This window comes from Scyliorhinus canicula, chromosome 2, assembly GCF_902713615.1.
Source record: "Scyliorhinus canicula chromosome 2, sScyCan1.1, whole genome shotgun sequence".
Classification (NCBI taxonomy): Eukaryota; Metazoa; Chordata; class Chondrichthyes; order Carcharhiniformes; family Scyliorhinidae; genus Scyliorhinus; species Scyliorhinus canicula.
The window spans coordinates 209342852-209369469 of NC_052147.1; the positions used below are offsets into that span (position 1 = coordinate 209342852).

General features: G+C 50.1%; 1 protein-coding gene across 2 annotated transcripts in view; it reads left to right on the forward strand.

Annotated features, from left to right (window-relative positions):
* Positions 1-21737: 21737 nt before the first annotated feature.
* The window catches only part of erich2 (glutamate-rich 2), a 289680-nt gene continuing 284799 nt past the window's right edge, over positions 21738-26618 (forward strand). Inside the window, exons 1-3 of one of the 2 annotated variants that reach the window (XM_038789478.1) lie at positions 21747-21875; positions 21960-21996; positions 23588-23687. In XM_038789478.1, coding sequence (XP_038645406.1) covers positions 23604-23687 — 84 coding nt within the window. In that variant the 5' untranslated portion in view covers positions 21747-21875; positions 21960-21996; positions 23588-23603. Of the gene's footprint in view, positions 21876-21959; positions 21997-23587; positions 23688-26618 lie in introns of both variants that reach the window. The other variant, XM_038789479.1, reaches the window with a different exon arrangement.

Sequence of the window (26618 nt, forward strand, 5' to 3'; positions counted from 1 at the left end):
GGATCACCCAGGTGGATGGTTGGAAGTGCTGCCCTGGGCAGGAGTCCGACATTGTCAAACGATGTGAAGCAGCAGAGCTCATCGCAAGGCAGGTTGTCAAAATCCTCCATCTCACGGACTAGACCCAATGTGACTACCAACCCAGAGTCCGCACCCTGTGGTGTGGCATATATGTATCACGGGGGGAGTTTCAGGCCACGGGGGTGGGGGGTGTGATACGGTGTCCGTGGCACTGGCCAGTGTCCCCGCCCCCCCACTAGTTGGTGAAGGTGGCGGCGATAAGAGTGTCCCGTGCGCGATGGCCCTGGCGCTAACATTGTGTGGCCTCTGGTGCCTGCCTGGGCCCCATGTCCTGCCCATCCTCACCCTCCCCTGCATCCTCCTCGTTGGAGGCCTGATGTTCATCCTCCTCCTCCTCCAGCATGTCACCGCTCTATTGCGCGATGTTGTGGGTGACGCAGCAGGCCACCACCACGTGGGCAGCCCTCCAAGCCCCATATGGGAGTGCCCCTCCAGAGTGCTCCAGGCACCTGAACCGCATCTTCAGGATGCCAAAGTACCTCTGGATCATGCCCCTGGCCACTGCATGGGCATCGTTGTAGTGGGTGTCCGCATCGGTCTGTGGCCTCCAGATGGATGTCATCAGCCACGACCGCAGCGGATAACCCGTCACCCAGGAGCCAACACCTGAGCCGGGGATGCGCCTTGAAGAGGCCAGGAACCGTTGAGTGTGCCAGGATGAAAGCGTTGTGTGCACTGCCCGGGTATCAGGCACAGATGTGCATGATGCGCATCTGGTGGTCATATATCAGCTGCACTTTCATCAAGTGGAATCCCTTTTAGTTTATGTAGAGTGGCCTGGCATCTGCAGGTACACCCAGTACCAAAAGCATCTCGGCAATGGCGGCAATCCACTGCCCAGCACCCTGGTGGGCTCGTTTCACATTGCGCGAATGTCCGAGGTCTGTGAGATACCGGACAGGTCCCCACTCGCCGCCTGGAAGAACCCCGTGGTGTAAAAGTGCAGGGCGACCATCACCTTGACGGCCACCGGGAGTGGGTGACCTCCCCCATATACCCACGGTGTCAGGTGCGCCATGATCTGGCAGCTATGTCCCCCTGCTCAGCTGGAGTCTTTGATGGCATGTCCTGTCCGGCATGTCCTCGAAAGACAGGCGGTGCCGGTACATGCGAGACCTCATGCGGCGCCTCTTTGGCACCTCCTCCTCCTCCGCCTGTTGGGCAGCCGGCTCTCTATCCTCACTGGCTGCCTCTTCCTCTGGGGCATGCTCCATTGTTGCAGCTTCCTCCTTTTCCAGCTCGTACAGCAGTGCATCCTGCGGCGATTAGGAGGCAGGCCACCATTGCTCGTTGTATCCCAATATCCATTATCTGCAGGGGGTGATAGGCTGACATGTTAGCATGGTGTATATCCCTATTCCCAACCAGGTCCAATGGGCTACACGCAGCCCCTGGTTGGACTCTGTCCCGCATGTCTTCCCCCTGTCCCCGTCGGTGCCCAGCACCATCGGGGTCTCTGTCTCTGGTGCCTGTCCATGCTGCCAGGAGTACCTTTGGCTGGCGTTGCCCTAGCCAATGGTACGTGCCGTGGCCCACGTCCGGCACCCTCCGGCCGGCGGGTGGTGGCCAGTTTGGGGGGTGGGTGGTATGGCTGTGGGTGGGGTGGGAGAGTGGAGGCTGGGGTGAGGGGGTGGGAGCATCCATATGGCCAGTGTCACTCTGCAGAACCAGGGTAGGTGGTCAGTGGGGTGCGCACCCCCACCACCACAGCCCAGCCAGTGTCAGGACTGGCAGCCCACCATTGCATCTCTCCATGTCCTACATTCTCTCTCACCCTCACCAGCCACAGCACCTGTTTGTCAATTTTTAAAAGCACAATTGAACCTCCCCTTCAGGAATTCCCCTCAGTGGCGGCGGAGAATCGTGGTGGTCCTGGAGTACAACGGGTCAGGCCCTCTAAAAATATGCCAATGATGTTTACTGTATGTGCGTAGTTGAATGCATTGACGCCACTGTCAAGGCACCGGAAAATTGAGATTTGCCGTGAAAACAGCAACCACTATTTTGGCGTCAAAACCGATTGTTCGTCCAATCATGTTTCCCGATTCCACGTCGGCCAACGGAGAATCCCTCCCTTGTTCTTTGATGTGCACTTCTCCCTTGTGCTCCCACTGTGGCTGAGGCCAATGTGGAGGCAGCCTGTTCCTTTGCTGCTGTGCCAAAGGAGATGCCATGGCTACCATCATCTTGGTTGCCATTCCCATGAGGACTCTGCTGCATACTGCCTCATCTGCATGCATGCAGGGGTATCTTCACCCATGGGGACAGGTATCAGTAACTGTGTCTCTGGCAGAGTGGTCAGCGAGTCAACAATTGACTGTGGAGTGTCTTGAGGAGGAGCCCCAGCATTTGCCTGGCTCAGACCTTTCAGGTTACAACTGCACTTGGATGCTGTTTAGGAGTGAGAGACCTGCTAGCCTTTCTGTGCATGAGGGTGCCATCTCTGCAAGGTTATTTTCAAGGCTTCTGAGTTGCAACCACTCTGAACGCCATCTCACAGCTGCTGCATCCAATCGTTGGGCTGGTATATATATGTCCACGAGGCTGGTCACTCTTTCAATGGAGCTACTCATGTGTTCATTGGACTGAGATATGGTGAGACTCATGACATGGATGGACTCCTCCAATCTTCTGCCTAAGGATATGCACAGCCTCAGGGAACTCTTCCAGATGTCCATCCAGTTTCATTTGTCGCTCTACAAGCCCCTTTGTGACTGACTTCCAAGACTCAGAATATGTGGGACTTGAGCATGGTTGATACTATCCTTTGCTTCCTGATGTGGACTTCTGCTGGATCCATTACATGTTCACATGTGCTGTGCTAATCCTGTGATAACCTTTCCATATATGGTTATGTCCCACAAAGCTACCTACATTCGCGTTCGTGGATGATATATTAAATCATGTAATGCTGCATTGTCTGTTATCCTAGGAGCCATTGCTTTTTTTCCGGCATATTTCCTGTGGTGTAAAAGAAATTACAAATGATTGCATGTGGCATCTCTGCATCCCTTCCACTTCACGGATCCTTATTGGTCACAATTTTAAAATTCTACACGCAAAAACAAATGTGCCTATCATGTGTCAGTTTTCTTTTTTTTTTAAATAATTTTTATTGAAATTTTTGCAAAATAGAATACAAAATATAAACATCTTAGCTCTATTAACATACAACCGCGGTAACACCCCATGAACAATACCCCCCAGCTTCAATAGCAACTTCAAACAAAAAGAAAAAACAACAACAAAGAAAGAAAAAGAAGGAAAAAAGAAAAAAAAACAAACAAGAGGGAGATAGCACCCTCCACCAAACCATGTGCACAGTTCTCCCTCCCCCCAATCCTTACCCCCCCACCCCTCCCCCGGCTGCTGCTGCTGTCGGCCTATTTCCCTACCGTTCCGCCAGGAAGTCCAGAAAAGGCTGCCACCGCCTGAAAAACCCTTGTACTGATCCCATCAGGGCAAATTTCACCCTCTCCAATTTGATGAACCCCGCCATATCCGAGATCCAGGTCTCCACGCTTGGGGGCCTCGCATCCTTCCATTGGAGCAAGATCCTCCACCGGGCTACTAGGGACGCAAAGGCCAGGACCCCGGCCTCTATCGCCTCCTGCACTCCCGGCTCCACTGCCACCCCAAAAATTGCGAGTCCCCAGCCTGGCTCGACCCTGGACCCCACCACCCTCGACACCGTCTTTGCTACCCCCTTCCAAAACTCCCCCAACGCTGGGCACGCCCAAAACATATGGGCGTGGTTCGCTGGGCTCCCCGAGCACACCTGTCCTCGCCCCCGAAGAACCTAGTCATCCTTGTCCCCGTCATGTGGCCCTATGCAGCACCTTGAACTGTATGAGGCTATGCCTCGCACAGGAAGAGGAGGAATTCACTCTCTCCAGGGCATCCGCCCATGTCCCCTCCTCAATCTCCTCACCCAGCTCCTCTTCCCATTTACCCTTCAGTTCCTCCACCGAGGCCTCGTCTACCTCCTGCATTACCTGGTATATGTCCGAAATCCTCCCTCCTCCAACCCACACCCCCGAGAGCACCTTATCCCGCACCCCCAATGGGGGCAGCAAGGGGAACCCCTCCACCTGCTGCCTGGCAAACGCCCTCACCTGGATGTACCTAAACATGCTCCCCGGGGGGAGCCCAAACTTCCCCTCTAACTCCCCCAAGCTCGCGAATCTCCCCTCCACAAACAGGTCCCTCAACCTCCTACCCTGCCTGTGCCAGCCCCGGAATCCGCCATCAATGCTCCCTGGGACGAACCGATGGTTCCCCGTATCGGGGCCTCCATCGAGCCCCCCATTTCTCCTCTGTGCCGTCTCCATTGCCCCCAAATTTTGAGGGTAGCCGCCACCACCGGACTCGTGGTATACCTCGTTGGAGGGAGCGGCAACGGCGCCGTTACCAGCGCCTCCAGGCTCGTGCCCACACATGACGCCGCCTCTATCCTCTTCCATGCTGCCCCTTCCTTGTCCATTACCCACTTACGCACCATCGCTGTGTTGGCTGCCCAGTAGTACCCACAGAGGTTGGGCAACGCCAGCCCCCCCCTATCCCTGCCTCGTTCCAGGAACACTCTTCGAACCCTTGGAGTCCCATGCGCCCACACAAATCCCGTAATACTGCTGTTGACCCTCCTGAAAAAGGCCTTTGGGATAAAGATGGGGAGGCACTGGAACAAGAACAAGAACCTCGGGAGCACCGTCATCTTGACGGACTGCACCCTCCCCGCCAGTGACAGCGGTAACATATCCCACCTCTTAAACTCCTCCTCCATCTGCTCCACCAACCTTGTGAGGTTGAGCTTGTGCAGGGCCCCCCAACTCCCAGCCACCTGGACCCCTAGGTACCTGAAGCTCTTCCCTGCCTGCTTCAGTGGGAGCCTACCAATCCCCTCCTCTTGATCCCCCGGGTGCACCACAAACACCTCGCTCTTGCCCAGGTTCAACTTATACCCCGAGAAACCCCCGAATTCCCCAAGGATCCTCATCACCTCCGGCATCCCCCCCACCGGGTCCGCCACATATAGCAGCAGGTCGTCCGTGTACAGTGACACTCGATGCTCCTCCCCCCCCCCCCCCCCCCCCCCGCACCATGCCCCTCCAGCTCCTTGACTCCCTCAATGCCATGGCCAGGGGCTCAATTGCCAACGCGAAGAGCAAGGGGGACAGGGGGCACCCCTGTCTCGTCCCCCGATGCAGCCGAAGGTACTCCGACCTCCTCCTATTCGTGGCTACACTGCCATCGGGCCTCGTAGAGCAGCCTCACCCACCGAATAAACCCCACCCCAAACCCGAACCTCTCCAGCACCTCCCACAAGTACTCCCACTCCACCCTATCGAAGGCCTTCTCCGCGTCCAACGCCACCACTATCTCCGCCTCCCCTTCCACCGGCCGGCATCATAATGACATTGAGGAGTCTTCGCACATTGTGTTCAGCTGCCTTCCCTTCACAAACGCCGTCTGGTCCTCATGTATGACCCCCGGCACACAATCCTCTATTCTAGTGGCCAGGATTTTTGCCAGCAGCTTAGCGTCGGCGTTCAGCAGCGAAATCAGCCTATATGATCCACACTGCAGAGGGTCCTTGTCCCACTTCTGGCTCAAGGAAATCAGCGCCCGTGACATATTTGGTGGCAAAGCCCCCCCCCTCCCTTGCCTCGTTAAAGGTCCGGACCAACAGGGGGCCCAGCAGGTCCAAATACTTTATATAGAATTCAGCCGGAAACCCGTCCGGCCCTTGCGCCTTCCCCGACTGCATGCTCCCTATCCCTTTGACCAACCTCCTCCAACTCGATCGGCGCCCCTAGTCCCTCCACCTGCTCCCCTTCCACCCTCGGGAAACGCACCTGTCCAGGAAGCGCCCCATTCCAACCCTCCTCCACCGGGGGCTCAGACCGGTACAGTTCCCCATAAAGTCCCTGAAGACCCCATTGACCTCTACCCCCCTCCGCACCACCTTCCCGGCTCTATCCCTCACTCCCCCAATCTCCTGGCCGCGTCTCGCTTCCGGAGCTGGTGCGCCAGCATCCTGCTTCGCCTTCCTCCCCGTACTCATACAACACCGCCCCCCTGTGCTTTCCTCCACTCGGCTTCCGCCTTTCTAGTTCGTCAGTAGTCAAATCTGGCCTGAAGGCTACGCCTCTCCCCCAGCATCCCTCCTCTGGGCCTCCGCATACCTCCTATCCACCTGCACCATCTCCCCTATCAGTCCTTTTCCCTTTCCCTCTGCTCCCCCCTCTCCCTATGGGTTCGGATGGAGATCAATTCCCCCTCATCACCGCCTTCAATGCCTCCCAGACCGTCCCCACTCGGACCTCCCCGTTATCATTAGCCTCGAGGTATCTCTCGATGCACCCCCGAACCCTCCCCGGCCACCTCCTCCTCTGCCAGCAGCCCCACCTCCATGCGCCAGAGCGACGTTGGTCCCTCTCTTCTCCCCAGCCCGAGGTCCATCCAGTGCGGGGCATGATCCGAATAGCATGGCGGAGTATTCCACTTCCTCCACCCTCGACACCAGCCCCCTGATCAGGACAAAAAAAGTCAATCCTCGAGTAGGCCTTATGTACATGGGAGAAAAACGAGTATTCCCTGGCCCTTGGCCTCGCAAGCCTCCAAAGGTCCACCCCCCCCATCTGGTCCATAAATCCCCTCAGCACCTTAGCCGCCGCCGACCTCCTACCCGTCCGGAACTTGGATCGATCCAGTGGGGGATCCAGCACTGTGTTAAAGTCTCCCCCCATGATCAGGCCCCCCACCTCCAGGTCTGGAATGCGGCCCAGCATACGCCGCATGAACCCCCGCGTCGTCCCAATTTGGGGCATAAACATTCACCAACACTACCCGCTCCCCCTGCAGCTTGCCACTCACCATCACGTACCTCCCGCCACTGTCAGCCACCACCTTCAATGCCTCAAACGACACCTTCTTCCCCACCAGGATCGCCACCCCCCCTTCCTCTTCTCGTCCAGCCCTGAGTGGAATACCTGGCCCACCCACCCCTTTCTCAGCCGGACCTGTCCACCACTCTCAGGTGTGTCTCCTGGAGCATGGCCACATCCGCCTTCAGTCCCTTCAGGTGCACAACTACTCGGGCCCTTTTGACCGGCCCATTCAGCCCCCTCACATTCCAGGTTATCAGCCGGATCCGAGGGCTCCCTGCCCCCTTCCCCTGCCGGTTAGGCCATACCCCCTCCCTTGCCCACACCCGGCCAGCGTCCCACGCTCTGCCAGTTTCCCACGGCGGCACCTCCCCCCGTCCGCACCCCCTGAGTCCTCCAGCTCCTTCCTGCCCATTTCAGCAGCAACCCGGTAACCCCCCCCCCCCCCCCCAGGCTAGGACCCCTCCTAGCCGCGCCTCCTCCTCTACAACACTCCCGTGAGCCAGCTATCTTCTGCTGACCCCCGGCGGCTTCCCGCCCTACTTTTGGCTCCTCCCAACGTGGGCCTGCCCCTCCTCCAAAGTGCCCATCAACCAGTCCGCCCTCCCCCGCTCCTGCGCGGGAAAAGGAAACCCGCCCCCTCCCTCTCCTAGCACGGGACCCCGCAGAAAGCCCGCGCTTTCGCCCTGCCGGGCCCCGCCTCCTCCAGGGCCACTCCCATTGTCAGTCCCCCCCACCAGCTCCCCAAACACCCCGTTTACCCCTCAGTCCAAACCTGTCCACCCAACTCCTGCTAGAAAACCCTTAAAGAAACACCCGTACGGCCTCACCCCACCCACCCTACGGCCACCCCACCTCATACCCTAAACCCTGCAAATACACATACAGTATAAATAAATACAGTATTCTGCAGCATCCCCCCCCCGGGGACCCTCAGTTTGTGTCCAGTTTCTCGGCTTGCACGAAGGCCCACGCCTCCTCCGGGACTCAAAATAGTGGTGCCGATCCTTGTAGGTGACCCACAGACGCGCCGGCTTGCAGCATTCCAAATTCACCTTCCGACTGTGGAACACCGCCTTCGTTCCGTTAAAACCCGTCCCTCCGCCTCGCCATCTCCGCACTCCAGTCCTGGAAGATCCGCACCTCCGTGTTCTCCCATTTGCTGCTCCTCTCCTTCTTGCCCACCGGAGCACACACTCACGATGCACGAACCGGTGGAACCTCACCACACCGCCCGCGGCGGCTCGTTTGGCTGGGCCTCCTAGCCAGAAATTCTGTGTGCCTCCTCCAACTCCAGGGCCCCTGGAAGGCCCCAGCCCATCAACGTGTTCAGCATCATCACCCACAAGGGCCGCTAGGTTCCGACCCCTCCAGCCCCTCCGTGAGGCCCAGGATCCGTAAATTCCTCCTCCTCGACCGTTGTCCAACTCCTCGAACCGCTCCTGCCATTTGTTATGGAGCGCCTCGTGCAACCTCCACCTTCCCCACCACGGCCCGCGCCCTCGTCCTCCCTCTCGGCGGCTTGCTGCTGAGCTCCCGGATCGCAGGCCCCCTGGGCCTTGTCTGGTCTCCATCAGTTCCCTGTTGGTTACCTTGATGGACTCCAGCAGCTCCACTTTCATCTCCTGGAAGCAGCGCAGCAGAGTCGTCTCGACCCACTTCTTCAACTCTTCAAACTTTCGCCGGCCGCCATTTTGTCCTTCGGGTCCCGATTTTTCCCGGGTCTTTTCTCCTTCGATTCTCTCCCTGCCCCGCTCCTGGTCTCCACCATGGGACCTCTAGGGCAACTCCTGGCCTCTTCCCACGTCGGTATTTTCGCCTCACAAGCTCCGTTGGGGGCCTTAAAAAAGCCCCAAAGTCCGTTTTTTCCGGGAGCCTCTGAACGGCAGCTCAGCTGTTCATTGCCGCTACCGGAAGTCCATGTGTCATTTTCATGCACAAGACATTGACACTTTTTCAATTTAACCTCCATCTCCCGCTCAGCAAGTTTCCCCTGTTGATGATCGTGCAATTGACAAGACCTCCTCCTCCCATTAGCATCAGTCCAACTATGTGGACTATTCCACTCTTACTGCATCCCCTCTGCTAGCTATTTTGCACTTTTCCTACAAGCTGAATGGGAGCAATTTCAATAATGATTAGGAGCTGATATGACATCATGCCACAGGACACTTCATACACTTGCTGTCTTTCTGCCATCTTGCATATTTGGTTATGTTGTACCAGCATCTTTGTGCACTGCATAGCACAGGCCACACAAGATGCATTATTGTTGGAACTTGAAATAGCTGCATGTTTGTAGAGTAGAGGGCAAAGAGCTCAAAAAAACCTCACCTCTATCACATGCAGATTTGATGCCACTCACTGTGCCAGACCTTAGAAGGTATTCAAGCGCTTGCAACCATTACATCTATGTCCTGACAACACTGAAGATGGAGAGGTCCTGTGCCACCTCCAGCCAAGCCTCAAAATGTTGGTTGCCTTCTCCTCCTCAGTGGAAAAAGCAGATATCTGCATGCCTTCACCGCCTCCCCACCATACCTCAAGGAAGGCATCAAGTGAATCATGGCACAGCCATTCAATGCTTGCTCTCCATTCTGTTCCTGAGCACTCCACTGAGTCAGCAGGTTTAATTTCTCTCTGGGCACGCAGCAGACTGGTGGACACACTTTTAAATACACCTTCTGAATTGATTGTCCTGTCTCCCAATCCACCACCATCCTTAATTAGTTGACAAATGGGAAGGCACCATTGTAATTGGCTGCCTCCCAAATCATTTGCCCCCCAGCTGCACATCTGACTCCTCTAAGATCAGGACCAATGGGCCCGACTCATGGAAACATCATATCCTTGAACGATTCTGCCACTGTGTGCAGTTTTGGTCTCCTTGCCTAGAGGACATACTTGTCTTGGAGGGAGTGCAACAAAAATTCACTGATTCTTGAGATGGGGCAATTGACGTATGAAGTGACTAAGCCTAAATTCCCTGGAGTTTAGAAGAATGAGTTTTAATCTAATTGAAATATATAAATTTCTTAAGGGGCTTGAAAGGGGAGATGTTTGATATGTTTCCCCAGGCTGGTCTGAGATAAGGAGAAATTTCTTAATTCAAAAGGTTGTGAATCTTTGGAATTCCCTTCCCATAGAGCTGTGGATGGTCAGATGACATTCATTATTGAGGACATAGATGTTTGGCAGTAAGGGAATCGAGGGATATGGGCATAGTACAGGAAGGTGCCAATGAGGTAGAAAATCAGCCATGATCTTGTTGAATGATGGAGTAGGTTTGAAGGACAAATGGTTAATTTAAGTTCCTGTTTCTTATCTTCTTATGTTCATAACATTATGGCCTGGAAATACCAACAGTGGTAATGGAACTTGCCATTTCCCAGATTTTCAGGGCCAGAAATTCTCATGAATCTATTCAGGCAGCCCTGCTTCTACAATATTGATATTGAAGGATATCCTTCAATGTCGCAAACATGACATCCCACTAAAGAGAATAGTAAAGACTAGAACATTTTGTCAGGATTATTATTTACTAAATAAGTTTTCCAACACTAAAAATGCTGATTTATTGGCATATTCAGTTTGTTGATTATTGTTTGGGTAGACGGTGTGGTCCAGTAAGCAAATGATAATTGGAAGAAAACGCATTGAATGTCAAGCAGTCTGAGGGTGAACAGACAGCTGCCAACAAAATTATTTTTAGCGCCTAGTGTTTAATGACCTTGTGATTTAAGCAGATCTAGTTCTGTATTAGGTCGGCTCTGTGTAGTTGCCAAAAGCAGTATCAAAATCCATATAAGCTAGGTGTGGATGTGAACTATAATATTCATATATTTCATGTACATTAAGTATCGCTGTGAACCAAAAATCAATGCGCAATATAACACCTATTGTTCAAAGGGCATTCACAGCATTCTGTTAAAGGCACCACATTAACAATATAAAGTGTTGGTCATGGGTGTAATGACTGAACTCTATAAATCGCAGTCGCCGTCTTGCTTTATAAGAAAAGAAAATGGCAAAGTAACCTGGTTTGATCAAACTAAAGGACCTTAATAATTGAATTCTGTTTCTCTAGTAATACTCAAGATAGAACACATTTCTATATCTTCTGTGCTGACGTTTCAGCTGCGATTACAGCCTTCCAGCTATATTTTCAGAGTTTACAAGATTACTGATGCAAGCTTTGAATATTTCTAATATTCAAATAAAAATACAAACTTGAGTTTTTAAAGCAGTTTTTCCTCCTCCTCTCCCAAAGGTGCTGTTTTTTTCCTGCATCTCTTTCCATGATTTGGCCATGTCACATTAAGTGCCAGCAGCTAATTAGACTATGGAATATGTTCGATGCGAACATTTATTTTAAAATAAATTTGAGTGCCCAATTCAGTTTTTTCCAATTAAGGGGCAATTTAGCATGGCCCAATTCACCCAGTCTGCACATCGGTTTGGGTCGTGGGGATGAAACCCACGCAAACATGGGGAGAATGTGCAAACTCCACATGGACCCGGGGATCGAACCTGGGACTCGTCGCCATGAGGCAGCAGTGCTAACCATTGCACCACTGTGCTGCCCTCTGCTCATCTAACATACACACTTCCATCAGAGATCATTGGGATCAGGAGTGAAAATGCACACAACTTTTCTCCTCCCTGATTCTGAAGTGCTGAGACCAGTTTAACATCACTGTAATAATCTTGGCTAAGATCAAGTAATAGGATAAACCAGCTCTAGAATCTGGTCCATTCAAAATTGGGGTCAACGTCACCAGCAATATCTTATACACTATGATTACAGCATGCTATCCCTCTTTGTTTCCTCTATCTCTCTGTAACTTTCAACACAGTTGATCATGTCATCTGAATCCATTGCCTCCTCTTCATGTTCTACTCGCCATGTCTTTGCAGTACTGTCAATCCAACATAGTCACTATGTTGTCTGCAATGAATTCTTGAAGTGACTTCTCCAGGGGCCTCGTTCATAGGTGTGACCTCAGTAGGCCTCTCTCGAGCTGCTGCCTCCTCTGGGATTGCTGCAGCAAGGAGAAATCTTTTTCAGTGCTGCTGCTCATATTGCTAATAGACTCCTTCAACTGACCATCAGCTGCACGTCATTCTGCAACAAACTCTGCAGTACATGTACATGACTGCCATGTTCTGTTAACAGCTTTTGTTTAAAAGCACAGCCTGTGAACTTTTTAAAAAAATTAATCATTTTCTTGGGCTGTAGGTGGTCTTGCATTTATTGCCTTGAGAAGGTGGTGGTGTGTCTTAGAGTCTACAGTACAGAGGGAGGCCATTTGACCCATCGAGTCTGCACTAGCCCTTGGAAAGAGCACCGAACTTAAGCCCATGCCTCCACCCTATCTCCGTAACCTCACCTAACCTTTCTTGGATGCTAAGGGGTAATTTAGCATGGCCAATCCACCTTCTGCTCGCTGAATGGGTTGCTGGGTCACTTCAGAGGACAGTTAAATGTCAGGAGTAGGGTCTCACGTAGGCCAGACCACCGAATAATAGTAAGTATCCTTCTATAAAGGGCATACAAGTGAGACAATTTAGTTTTTACAATACAACAGCTTTATGCAGACATTCAGCCGAAAAGTGTGAAAAACAGACAGAAAAGCTCAAGCTTTCAGTGAGACTGACAAACTCCAGTCTTGTATATATAACATAGAGAGAGGAAGCTGCTGGTTTCTTGCATGCCAGATGGAGGATGTGGTGTGCATGCCAACTCTCTCATCCTAGGAACTGCAGATCAGTGCCGCAAGAAGTTGAATGACCTGAACAACCAGCTGCTCTCCCCTTTCTTCCCTGGGCATCCAGGACAACATACACTCATTACTCTTGCAAATTAACATTTACACTAGGCAAAGCAACATTGTCACTTTGCATTATGAGGAAGACTAACTTGGAAAAATACATGTATGTTCCATGTCCTGCTGAGAACAATTACTACCAAGGACAATAGAATTCCTTTGTCCATTCAAGGTGACACCATGTCTATTTATTACTTTCTGATGGCACCTGGGAGACTTTCCTTGGTTTCTCATGTTCACCTAATCATTTGTTGTCAGAAAAGTTATTTACATTGCACAATGCAGGACATGTGGGGAATCCTTGACAATGCTGATTACGCATTGGAGTTGATGGGAAAGCATTCTGGGTGAGTGAGGCAGGAGTGGGGATCAAGAAGGTCAATATGTGAAGGAAGCTCAACCTTTGCAAATATCCAACAGGTTCGAGGTTCTTGTCGATTGCATGGACGAAAGCAGGGGCCACAAGGTGGGTTGGCAAACTGACCGTGGTAGAAAGGGGCGATACGGTGGCACAGTGGTTAGCACTACTGCCTCATGGTGCTGAGAACGTGGGTTCGATCCCGGCCCCGGATCACTGTCCGTCTGGAGTTTGCACATTCTCCCTCTGTCTGCCTGGGTCTTATCCCCACAACCCAAAGATGTGCAGAGAAGGTGGATTGGCCAAGCTAAAGTGCCGCTTAATTGGAAAGAAATGATTAGGTACTCCAAATTTGTTTTTAAATAAACTTAGAAAATAGAAGCAGGAGGAGGCCATTCAGCCCTTCGAGCCTGCTCCACCATTCATTATGATCATAGATCTCGGATTTACATGCAGAAGGAGGCCATTCGGCCATCGGGTCTGCACCGGCTCTTGGAAAGAGCACCCTACTTAAGCCCGACCTCCATCCTATCCCCATAACCCCATTAAACCCCACCTAACCTTTTTGGACACTAAGGGCAATTTATCATGGTCACATCCACCTAACAGCACATCTTTGGACTGTGGGAGGAACCCACGCAGACTGGGTAGATGTGCAGAGTGCACAGACAGTGACCCAAGTTGGGAATATAACCTAGGACCCAGGCCTGCTCCTGCTTCTATTTTCTAAGTTTCTTCTTTTAAATTTGGAGTACCATTATTTTTTCTAATTAAGGTGCAATTTAGTGTGGCAATCCACCTTCCCTGCACATCTTTGGTTGTAGGGGTGAGACCCAGGCAGACACAGTGAGAATGTGTAATCTCCACACAGACAGTATCCAGGGCCGTGATGGAACCCAGCTTCTCGACACATGAGGCATGTGCTACTGTGCTGATCCTGCCTTCCCCCATATCCCTTGACCCCTTTACCGAGAGCTGTATCTATTCCTTCTTGAAATTGCACAATGTTTTGGTCTCAACTACTTTCTGTGGGGAGCAAATTCCACAGATTCACCACTCTCGGGTGAATGGCCTCATTAGCACTGTATGTTCTATGTTCTATAACATTTCTCCTCACCTCAGTCTAATAGCCATATGTTTTGGACAGGAAAGGGATTAATTTGAACAGCCTTGATTTCTCCTCTCGCTAGCTGTCCACAAACAAAAAACGTCTTTTGATATCTGAACCCCCCTTTACAAGTGATGATGTATTTTCCCCAACCCTTCAGTCTGAATGAATCTTAATAATAATCTTACAGCAACACAAGTTAAGATCAAATAAGAGGGTTAGTTCATTTTACATACACACAATGTTCGAATCCTTTGCATTCATACAATAAAAAGGGGTAGGGAAAGAAGAGGTGTAGGACAAAAAATTCTGAGTTCTGGTTTACACGCATTCAGAGTCCCGAATCAAAAAAGTCGCAATCGTATATTCCTCAGAAGGTAACAGGGTGTTACATGGAAAATAAAAGAAGGAGGAGGCCATTCCTGGTTCAGCACATTGGGGCTGGTTTAGCACACTGGGCTAAATCGCTGACTTTGAAAGCAACCAAGGCAGGCCAGCAGCACTGTTCAATTCCCGTACCAGCCTCCCCGAAGTGTGCCGGAATGTGGCGACTAGGGGCTTTTTACAGTAACTTCATTGAAGCCTACTCATGACATAAGCATTTTCATTCATTCATTTCATTCGGCCCTTCGAGCCTACCCTGCCAGAAAGCGAGAACTTTTAAGATGGGAGAAGGCACATAGAGTTTGAATTAGTCTTGAAGGCACAAATACAAAAAGTTCCAATGTTCCAGTAGTTCATAATGTAGATGAGGACCAGGTAATTTACCGGGACAGAGCTCGTTCTGCTGCTACCAGCTCGTTAGAAAAATGGTAGACTGACTGGGTTCATGTCCACAAAGCAATATTACAGGTTCTAGCACCTTGGGGAATGTCATGTGACATACGTCTACTGGGTGTTAGACAAGAATGTATTTTCCACGTCTGGAATCTTGAGGTGTTTAATAGAGGAGTCAGGGTCCCTTTGTTCCTTGCACAATACCATCTCCATTGGCCTGAACTCTTTCTTAGGGTACGTAAAGGGTGTTGGTTTATTTCTTTCAACAACATTGAATTCACCAACTTTAGATTGTGACCTTTCTGCTCCATCTTAAAACCCTTCTTAAAATTTCCCACGCATTTGTTGTCCAAATGCAATAACCTTCCCTTCCCCCCTCCCTCCCACACCAGCCATTTGTCTTTTGTTCTCAACATCGTGTTGCAATCTCTCACAGCTACAGTTTAACATCCAGCACATTTCTCCTCTCTCTAATTCTGATGAAGAGACAAATGGACTTGAAACTTTAACTCTGTTTTCTCTCTCCGTACAGATGCTGTCAGATCAGGTGACCAGTGTTGGATACTCAATATTGAATGGCATTAAAAATTGCAAAAGACTTGAGCTAAGAAAAAAGTGATGGGTATCTCTGTTAATTAAGGATCTCATGAATACAGGAGTGAGAGATGACCTGAGCTTAAAGACCATCTATCAGTTTGGGTAAAGATAAGAAATATAAATGTAGAGGTCACTAATAGGAGGAGCTTGTGTGGTGATATGCATCACTGTAGATACACAGGGGTTAATGTAAGTACAAACGTAGACTAGCTGGACACTAGAGGGAGCACCAGAGACTTGACACACAGACACTCACCGAATAGGTCAGTAAGATAGGAATCGACCAATGGGCATTCACGATACACACAGAGGTGACACTACCACAGGGGGGCATTACACCAACCCATATATAAAGGACACAGCACACATGATCTTCCTCTTTCCAGTGGAGACACTCAGTGAGTACAGACACAGGGTTGATTCAATATCACACCCACCACGTTGGTTGTAGCAACTGCTTTGTCAGTCTGAGTAGCTATAGAAGGATTAACAGTAGTGGGCAAACCCGAGTAGAAGAATTGTTTATAGTTCAATAAACTGTTGAAGTTATCTCCACGTCTGAACCTTCCTTTGTCAGAGTGCACATCAAGGAAGCCGTATATGCTACGCCAGAGCATAACAAGACAGCTTGTAGGCCTTCTAACAGTAGGTACACTGTTGGACAGAGTAACAAAACTGCAGTGCTCCATCTTACCCTCGGCAGCTCCTTGCTGGAGTAGTGCTAAATGATAGAACAAATGGGAATCTGTTCAAACCTCTGCCACCTGCAGAACCAGACCCAAGGCCGTCCCATCCTCTGTCGTTGAAACCAGAGTAAACATTTGGAGGAAAAAACTCCAAGCCATCAATCAACAGCTTCACTCAAGTGTACAAGAGCATGGGCCATCAACTAAACATTTGTAACAAAGATCCTCCACCAACCTTACCCTTGTCATACAGCACTGCCCCCTGGTTATCAAAATCCATGACAAGGCCAATGTGGGACCATTTTCACTCCACCTTCAGCATGCCAAACGCGCCTTTGTTTGCCTGAGGAATGAGTGTTTGAAGACCAGGACCTCAGACCAGAACCAAGCTCAGTGGTCTACAGAGCATTAGTGATATTTGCCCTTCTTATGTGCTCAGAGACATGAGCCGGAATTCTCCATAATGGGGCTATGTCCCCATGCCCACGCAGAAATGCGCGCAAATAACTCTGAACTTACCTGGAGAAAGTCCAGGTAGCACGGCAGCACAAGTGGCTAACACTGTGGCTTCACAGCGCCAGGGTCCCAGGTTCGATTCCCTGCTGGTCGCTGTCTGTGCGGATTTGCACGTTCTCCCCGTGTCTGCGTGGGTTTCCTCCGATGCTCCGGTTTACCTCCCACAGTCCAAAGACGTGCAGGTTAGGTGGATTGGCCATGCTAAATTGCCCTTAATGTCCAAAAGGTTAGGAGGGGTTATTAGGCTACGGGGATAGGATGGAAGTGAGGGCTTAAGTGGGCCGGTGCAGACTCGCTGGGCCGAATGGCCATCCTTCTGCACTCTATGTTCTATGTAATTCTCCGATTTGCAGGGGGCTAGCAGGGCCCCGGAGTAGTCCTTGCAGCTGAGGCTACCGATACGGGGCCCTGCACTTCCGGTTGGGGGTCCGCGCATGCGCACGGCGGAGGCCTGCAACCGGTCGCCCCACGCGACATTGGCCAGCCCACCTGCAGACCGGCACTGAAAACATAGGCTCCCCCCAGATCGCGCCCACCTGCGGATCGTGGCCCCCGATCGGTAGCCTGACCATCCTGGAGGCCCCCCTCCCCCGTGAATGATCCCCCCCGCCCCGCACCAGGGCGGCCGCGGACTGAGTCCGCAGCCACCACGCCAATTTTCTGACGGGTGGAACCATGAAAGAACCACACTGTCGGGAACTCAGCCAGCTGCACTCGGTGAATTGCTGCGGGGGCCTCTTTCAATAGCTACCGACCGGCGCCGCATCGACCGTGCACGCACGATTGGTGGTGTTTCTCCGGGGACCAGAGAATCTCAGGAGTGGCGTCAGATCCGGTCTTGGGTTTGATGCCAATTCCTCGCCCCCCCGCGCCGATCGCAATTTCAACGCTGAGGCTCGGAGAATCCCAGCCATGGACTATGCAGCAGGCACCTCAAAACCCTCAACAAGTGTGATCATTGTTCGCTTGCCCCAGCTAACATCACGCACATGATTGGTGCTGCTCCAAACTTGCCAGCTTCTGGGTTTCCCTTTTCTTTTTAAAAAATGTTTTTACTGAGGCATTTATATGTATATATATATATATATATCAACACAACCAAAAGCAAAAAGAGAACAAACAGGAATCTCATAATGAATAAATAACCAACACCCCCTCACCCCACCCTCCCAGCCGTTATCCTCCACCCACTCTGCCTCCCTTCCTTTTTTACCCCAAAGTCCCCACTCCACCCTTACACCCTCTGCTGACTTCTTAACTGTCCTTGAAGAAGTCGATAAACGGTTTCCACCTCTGGGTAAACCCCTCCACAGACCCTCTCCAGGCGAACCTGATTTTTTACTAGCCTAAGGAATTCCGCGAGGTCGCTCACCCACACCCCTGTTTTCGTCAGTCCGAGTCCCTCCATCCCAACAGGATCCATCTCCAGGCTACCAGGGAGGCAAAGGCCAAAACTTTGGCATCCCCACAATTCTTAAACTTTTGTCTCCGGGAGCGATTCTCCAGGTCCCCCACCTTCTCCTTTAACCGCTTCTGATTCTCCTCGTGCTTCCCAATCATCTCCTCCACCTTCTGAATAGCCTGGCCCTGGGACTTCCAGCACCTGCTCCATGCGGTAAATTCCCACTTTAACGGTTCCACCATTTTGGTTGGTCCTCTTGGGCCTCTCTCCTCTGCTGGCTGAACTTTTCATTTAAGAAGTCCAGCAGCTGCTCCATTGACCACTGGGCAGGGGAGGCAGACCTTTACCCTCTGCCATCTTGACCTGTGTCGCACAAAGATTCTCTTGTTCCAACTGCTCCCTACTTCTCGACCCACATCTGGGCTGGGATTGTCCCCTACCCGGCGGGGCGGGGGACCCGGCGTGATGGAGTGGCATGAACCACTCTGGCGTCGGGCCGCCCCAAAGGTGCGGAATTTAGGGACCAAGCCCTCACATTGAGGGGCTAGGCCTGTGCCGGAGTGGTTCCCGTCCCACTGGCTGGCGTGGAAGGCCTTTGGCGCCACGCCAGCCGGGGCCGAAGGGACTTCGCCGGTCAGCGGAAGTCCGGGCATGCGCCGGAGCGTCAGCGGCTGCTGACGTCATACTGGCGCATGCGCAGTGGAGGGGGTCACTTCCGTCTCTGCCATGGTGAAGACCATGGCGAAGGTGGAAGGAAAAGAGTGCCCCCACGGCACAGGCCTGCCCGCCGATCGGTGGACCCCGATCGCGGGCCAGGCCAGCGTGGGGGCACCTCCTGGGGCCAGATCGCCCCGCGCCCCCCCCCCCCCCCCCCCCAGGACCCCGGAGCCCGTCTGCGCCACCTGCTCCAGCCGATAAGGTAGGTGGTTTGAGCCATGCCGGCAGGAGAGGTGTGACAGCGGCGGGACTTTGGCCCATCGTGGGCCGGAGAATCGCCGGGGGGCCTGCCGATTGGCGCGGCGCGATTCCCGCCCCCACCAAATCTCTGGTGGTGGAGAATGCGGGGGCGGGATTGACGCTGGACCCCGGCAATTCTCCGACCCGGCGGGAGGTCGGAGAATCCCGCCCCTGGTCTGTGGATCGATCCACCAGTGGAGTCAAACTTTTCTCCAGTCACCCCTGCACCTTTTCTTCCACTAAACATCCCCCCTACAACAGGGAAAAGCTCTGAAAAAAACAACCTCGAGCGAGAACTGCCAAATGCACGACCACTCACACCATGGCCGCCACCTGGGTTTCCCTTTTCAACATGATATCGGAGATTCTTCGGGTGGTTCTAGAGCCGTGTTCATGGGTAGTCATAATTGGGATCTCAGACTCACCAGCATTTCACTCTGCGGTAGGAGTGGATTTTGTGGCCTTTCTCCTGCCCCTGGAGGTCGGATTTTGTCACTGATAGCCCAGAGGCGAATATTGCTTAGCTGGAGGTCTTTCATCCTACACAGTGTTTCTGCCTGGTTGGGGGATTTAATGACTTTCCTCCACTGAGAAATAATGTAATATACCACCAGGGGGTTGGTGGGGAAGTTCTACCTTCAATGGCAACATTTTATTTCATTTTTTAAGGATCGAGACACCGTCAGCTGTTAGAGGTTTAGTTATAGTTGTTAGTTTGTGTTTTTTATTGGGGATTTGTATGTAATCTTTTGACGTTGTGCCCATACATCTTCTTTAGTTGATTGTTATATTGTTATTGTATAAAACCTCAATAAATATACTTAAAAAAGAAGCAACTGAATGGATGGTCTTAACTTATTGACAAACAAGTCCATTGGCTCCTTTCACTTGTTAAGAGGTGAGAGTGGAGGAAGCAGGGGTGAGACGTTTAATGAGAAATCTAGTAGTTGAGAAAAGATGCTGTGCTTTATCTTTACTTTCTACATAGTCCCAGAGTGCTGAGAGATTTTGGCAGAGTGGAATGAAATACAATAATGTTTGATGTCTCTTAGCCAGATCTTATGTTTGATGGCTAAACCAGTTGGTCACCTGAGACCATTGCTCCATGGATTGAAAGAACAAAGATGGAGGGTCATAAGAGGAAGATCAGACAGAAGAGATCCACACTTAGTCATCTTTTGGGCCTTGGGGAGTTTCTCCCCAGTCAAGCCTACACTTCAAATATTTTTTTCAACACTGGGGAGCTGAACTCGATGGTGAGACTGGCTCCTTAGAGATCGGGGCTCTATTTTGAAAGGGTGCCACAATCTCTAAGTGAGCTTGAGGGTCCCCCATACCCCCACTCACAAGCAATGTCACCCCCCCCCCCCCCCACCACACATGGGCAGAGAATATTCTCACGGGAGAATATGGTGCACACATATTTAAATAAGCCATACAACTGTGACGTCTTGCAAGGAATGGATGAATCTTATAAGAATCTTGCGATATTCAACGGCCTTGTCGAGCCACTAGGTTGGGCGTGACAAGGGCGGTAAATCGCACCCATTATTTTCCCGGGTGGATGCAGAGGATAGTGGGTTATAAGGGATCAAGTAGAGGAATGTGGGTTGTAAAGAAAGAAATGCTCAGATAATCTTATCAATGATTGAGATATTTTGAACAGTGGGGCCACCGGAGATCAAACCCTTCATTAAACAACTTCTCAGTCTTGGGTAATCGCAATCCCTGGGTCAATCATCTTGCCCTTTCTCTGTGATGCGACCATCAATCCACACAAGACGGAGCGTTGAAGTGAACTGTTGCTTTAATCAGCTAGAACTGTGCCTGCCTGCGACTGCTCTGTACTGAGATTCGCCTGCAGAGCAGCAGCTCTATATATCTCCCCCAAGGGGGTGGAGCCAGGGGCGGAACCCACAAGGGTACCGACATGATACAACGCGGTGTAATACAATACAATGGTCCATAGGTGGAGCCCACAAGGGCAACAACATAGTACAACACAGTAAGAAGTCTTACAACACCAGGTTAAAGTCCAACATGTTTGTTTCAAACACGAGCTTTCGGAGCGCTGCTCCTGGGGAACAGTGCTCTGAAACAAACACGTTGGACTTTAACCTGGTGTTGTAAGACTTCTTACTGTGCTCACCCCAGTCCAACATCTCCACATCATAGCAAAACACCATAGTGGTGAATGGCTGCCATAATACATTCACCACACTCTGTTAATGTCATCATGTCCTCCAGTAAACTCTCCTGCCAAACAAACTCGTCCAGTTTGGGCAACTGCACGATTTCCTTTTCAATGTGTGCAGCGTGCGTACGGGAGGAGCCTGGGGAACTGAGCTTTGTTTATTTGGATTGAAATAATATTTTGCAAACAACTTGAGGCATGCGGTACTCCTGTAACATTACACATTTTGTACCCATTGTGCGACCTACATAATTGCACCAAACATAAAATGAAAAGATGCCACCGAAGCCTTTCACACGCACTGGAACCTGGCCCGCAGCGGTTGCCCCGGAAACGACGCCAAGGTTACCAGGGAGAGGGTTTGTGTCGATTCCCAGCGCAGGGGGTTTGGAAACCGGGCGGCGGGGATTTGGAAACCGGGCGAAATGAAAGGGTTTCCTGAGAGGTGAAGACCCCTCAGGGCCGCGACAGAGGAAATGAACAGGTGGGTGTGGTATTTCGAAACCGCGGCGGTTGTGTTGTTCACAGACAGTTTCCCGGGGCCTGACCTGTTGACTTATTCTTTCAGACCATGGGACATGGCGGAAAGGTCTTCTTTGCCCCCGGTGAGTGACTGTATGAGTGATCATTTATTCTAGTCGGTTAGCGGGACACATTGACCCGGAGAGAATATGTTCAACGGCAACAGTTAATTGTTTTTTCAACTTAAAAAGTACTTTACATAAAATTTATGAAAGTACATAACAGTTCGAATTTCACATTTCATAAAGTGCAATACAATTCATTTATTTTCCAATACAGTATATGGCACTTTGTGCCCATCCGCCCCCCAAAAAGACTACACTTGGGGTGGGTGGGTGGGGGGATCAGTTAGCTCACTTGGCTGGATAGTTGATTCTTTTGCAGAGTGATGCCAACAGTTCAATTCCTGTACCAGCTGGGTTATAATGAAGGCCTCACCTTCTCAACCTTGCTTCTTGCCAGAGATGTGGATTAAACCAGGGTTTTCAAAATGCACGTGGGTGGGTGTCGGCACGTGTGATCGGTCGTGCTGTTCCCGTGGTGGTACTGATCGTAGGAGAAGCACGCCTGGCTTTGCATTGAGAATGGTGGCTGCTGCTGCTGCTGCCTTTTAAATTAGAGAGCAGGTCATGCGTCCTGCATGTGCGCTTACGCCAATCACCCTCCATGTACATGCTTTTGGCGCTGAATCACAGAGCAGAGCTGCTTCCATTATCCAGCTGCTAGTAAGCAAGGCAAGTGAACTGTGAAGATGGATCCAAGAGACCACTAGAGACTCAAAGAGGCAGTGTACCTACTGGACAGGATCTCACACAAAATGTACTGGAGAGAGCTGCACAGGAGAGTCTCGGGCAGGGGCAGAGCAATGCTGGAGTTAGCTCTGTACAGAGCTCTGGGCCTTGGAGGAGTGTGGCTCTGGGGGGAGGCCTTTGCATGTTATGGAAATACTCGTAGGGTGCCACTGATCGGGAGAAATGGTGTGTTGTGCATTGTGCAGTGTGTTGTGTGTTGTTCTGTAAGTAGCAGTGTTGGAATCTGGAATTACTGGTGAATAATCCAAGGATGAACTGGATATTAGGATCTCGGAGAACTGAGAGAGAAACCACAGGATTTGTGAGAACTGAAAAGGGGTTTCATGTGGGGGTGTGGCAGTCGTGGGAGATGATTTCAATATTTTGGAACAATGGCATGTGAAAGAACATGGCGAAGATGAACAAGATATGGGAATGCTGGATTGGGCGTCCCACGATCTAAGAATATTGATGGGGTGTTGTGGCACCTGGGAGCTTTGGGGAAAGGAGACTCTGTCTGGGAGAAATGCAAGGGTTAAATGCAAGTGGCGTCCTGGATTGTGACAGGTTAGAGGCTTTATTCTGGATATGGGGAGACTATATTTGGGGTCGGCAAATGTTCAGGATAGAGCAGAGGCTACCATTGGTAAATAATATAGTTTATTTTTGCATTAAAATCACAAATATAAGAACCAGGTCCCATTAGCAATGGCATATTGGAAATCCAAATGGGCTGTGACTGATTAATAAATGGCAGAGAAGTTGTTGAGTGGGTTGGTTAAACACATTGATTCTGGTATAGCTGGGTAAAGGTGGCATTTGAGCCCAGGAATAGTGTGTAGCTGTAAAACATTTTAAAGTTTGAATTTACTTTGCTTTGCAGGCCTGCTGGGTTAAGGATGCAGGGAGTCAGCAACTGTAGAACAGAGTGGGAAACTGTTTCAGTGGACCACACTGTGAGTGAGTCACATGGTACAAAAAAGGCAAGTATAAGAAATAGGGTTAAAAGTAGTTTTAACTGTAGCAGAAACAGTTACAGAAAAATTATGATGAGTAAGATTTAAAGGAGTCAAGTGCGGTACCTTTAAGAAATCCATGATATACACCAGACTTTTAGTGTTTGAGAAAATATTGGAAAAATGCAGCTCGTCTGGCAGAATCTATGGAGAGAGAAACAGGGTTAATGTTTTGAGTCCATATGACTCTTTTTCGGAACTCCGGTGTTCCAGGGAAGAGTCACATTGGACTCTAAATGTTAACTCTGTTTCTCTCTCCACAGATGCTGCCAAGCCTGCTGGAGTTTCTAGAGCATTTTCTGATTTAATTTCACATTTCCAGCATTCGTAGTATTTTGCTTTAATTTGTTTTTCAGAGCACAGCTGAGAAAGAAGCCTTTAGTTTGTGAAGGTACTTCAGGTGGATTTTTAGCTTGCCCACTGGCAGAAATGGGACAGGCAGGTGGTTCAATTGGTGATTGGATGTTTTTTTATTTCTTGCTGAATTTTGTTCATGTCCGCTGCCACTTTAACTGCCTGTTTTTCAGTAGCATTGCAACCACCCACTGCAAGCAAGCAGGGGCCTCATTAATAGTTAAATGTTGAAGGCTGATGTCAATGTTCAAGCGCTAATGCAATTTTAACTGCAGATCATGGCAGTGACAACTAATGCAGGAGTTGTCAGTAAAAGCTGGTGGCAAGCAGGATCATGACCAGCGGATGCCCATTTAAACTGATGTTTTATTTTTCTTAAATGTTTGCGTCTCGGAGGAGGAGCAGGAGTGATCCGCTGGGCCTTAAAAAGTAACTTGGGGCCTCCCCTTTCAGAGGCATCCCTCCCCCTTTCACAATTGTAATTGCCCCTCTTTATCACTGATCCCTAGTGGCCCATAATTCCGTTGCTGCTAGCCAGCCTTCATAGAATAGATTTCATAGAATTTACAGTGCAGAAGGAGGCCATTCGGCCCATTGCGACTGCACCGGCCCTTGGAAAGAGCACCCCACTTAAGCCCATGCCTCCACCCTATCCCTGCAACCCAGTAACCCCACCTACCCTTTTTGGACACTAAGGGCAATTTATCTTGGCCAATCCACCTAACCTGCACATCTTTGGACTGTGGGAAGAAACCGGAGCACTTGGAGGAAACCCACGCAGACACAGGGAGAACGTGCAGACTCCGCACAGACAGTGACCCAAGTCGGAATCGAACCTGGGACCCTGGAGCTGTGAAGCAACTGTGCTAACCACTGTGCTACCGCGCTGCCCATGTTTTATTTCATGCCCTTCATGGCATTCCCTTCATGTTTGACCGGGAGTTAGTTTTGGTTTATGTACATAAGGTCTGTGAGTTGGCTAAATGGTTTACTTTGTCACCACCTCAGGCAACACAGGCTAGGTTTGTCCAACTTGTAGGTATAATACTATACATTTGTATAGTTTAATCATTTTAAGTTCCTCCATGGCAGATTTTGTTGCACTAAAGTTGCAAAGTAAAAACATATTTCAAACCATTGAAATGAAAAAGACACTTTCAGTTTATTAAGGAGATTAAAAAGTTATAATCACTTTAAAATGAAAATCGCTTATTGTCACGAGTAGGCTTCAATTAAGTTACTGTGAAAAGCCCCTAGTCACCACATTCCGGCGCCTGTCCGGGGAGGCTGGTACGGGAATCAAACCGTGCTGCTGGCCTGCTTGGTCTGCTTTTAAAAGCCGGCGATTTTGCCTTATGAGCTAAACCAGCCACTTGTAAAGCTTGTCAGACTTCAGTAATGATAGATTCCAACATTTTGCTGATGACTGATGTCAGGTTAACTGGTAATTCCTTGTTTTCTCTCCCCCCTCCTTCCTTTCTTGAAACTCGTTCTCGTTTCTTTTCGCACAGAATAAACAACTTCTGCCTTGATTTGGGCATAATAGCAATTAATAAAGCAAGCTAATTGTTGTATGTTCAGTCAGTAGGTGTCATGAAAGGTTCTGAGTCTTGCATGGTTGAACATTAACTCTTTATTGATGTACATATATAGAGGATACAGCCCAAGCAATGAGCTAACTCCATACTTGCTTCTACACCGGTCTCTGTCCAGTCCACATCTCTAGTCTTGGGTCATGTGTCTCTTTACATCACACTATTGGCAGTACAATTTCCCAGTCCCACATTAACCCAATGCACTGAGAAAATTATAGTATGGTCAGACAAGGCCAACTTCTTTTCACAAAAGAGAAATCATGTTTGACAAATAAATATTAGTGTATTTTGAGGATGTAACGAGTGGATGTAATATACATAGATTTTCAAAAGACATTTATTAAGATGCCAAACAAAATGCTACTAAGCAAGCTCATGAAGTTGGGGGCTTATATCTTGTCATGGAGAAAGGATTGATTAATAGACAGGAGGCAAAGCGTGGGCATAAACGGGGAATTTTAATGTTGGCAGGTAGTGAAGTGGAGTGCCACAGAATCAGTGCTGGTGTCTCAGCTACTTACAATCTATATTATTCACCTAGGTGAAAAGGCCAGAGAATAATTTATCTAAGGTTTCTGATGATACAAAACTAGGTGGGAATGTAAGCTGCAAGCAGGACGCAAAGACTGCAAAGAGATAGAGATAGGCAAGTGAGCAGGCTACAATGTAACAGATGGGGAATGATGTGAGGAGGTGTGAGGTTATTCACTTTGGTGGTAAAACTGGCAAAACAGAATATTCTTCTAAAAGGGTGTGAAACTTGTAAATGTTGATGTTCAGAAGGACTTGGATGTACTTGTATGAGGGGCGCAGATTGTTAGCATGCAGGTTAGGAAGGCAAATGGCACATTGGCCTATTTCAAGCGGATTAGAGCACAAGAATAAGAGAAGTTTTGCTGCAATTGTACGGGGCTTTTGTGAGACCACACCTGGACCAAGATTTTACAGC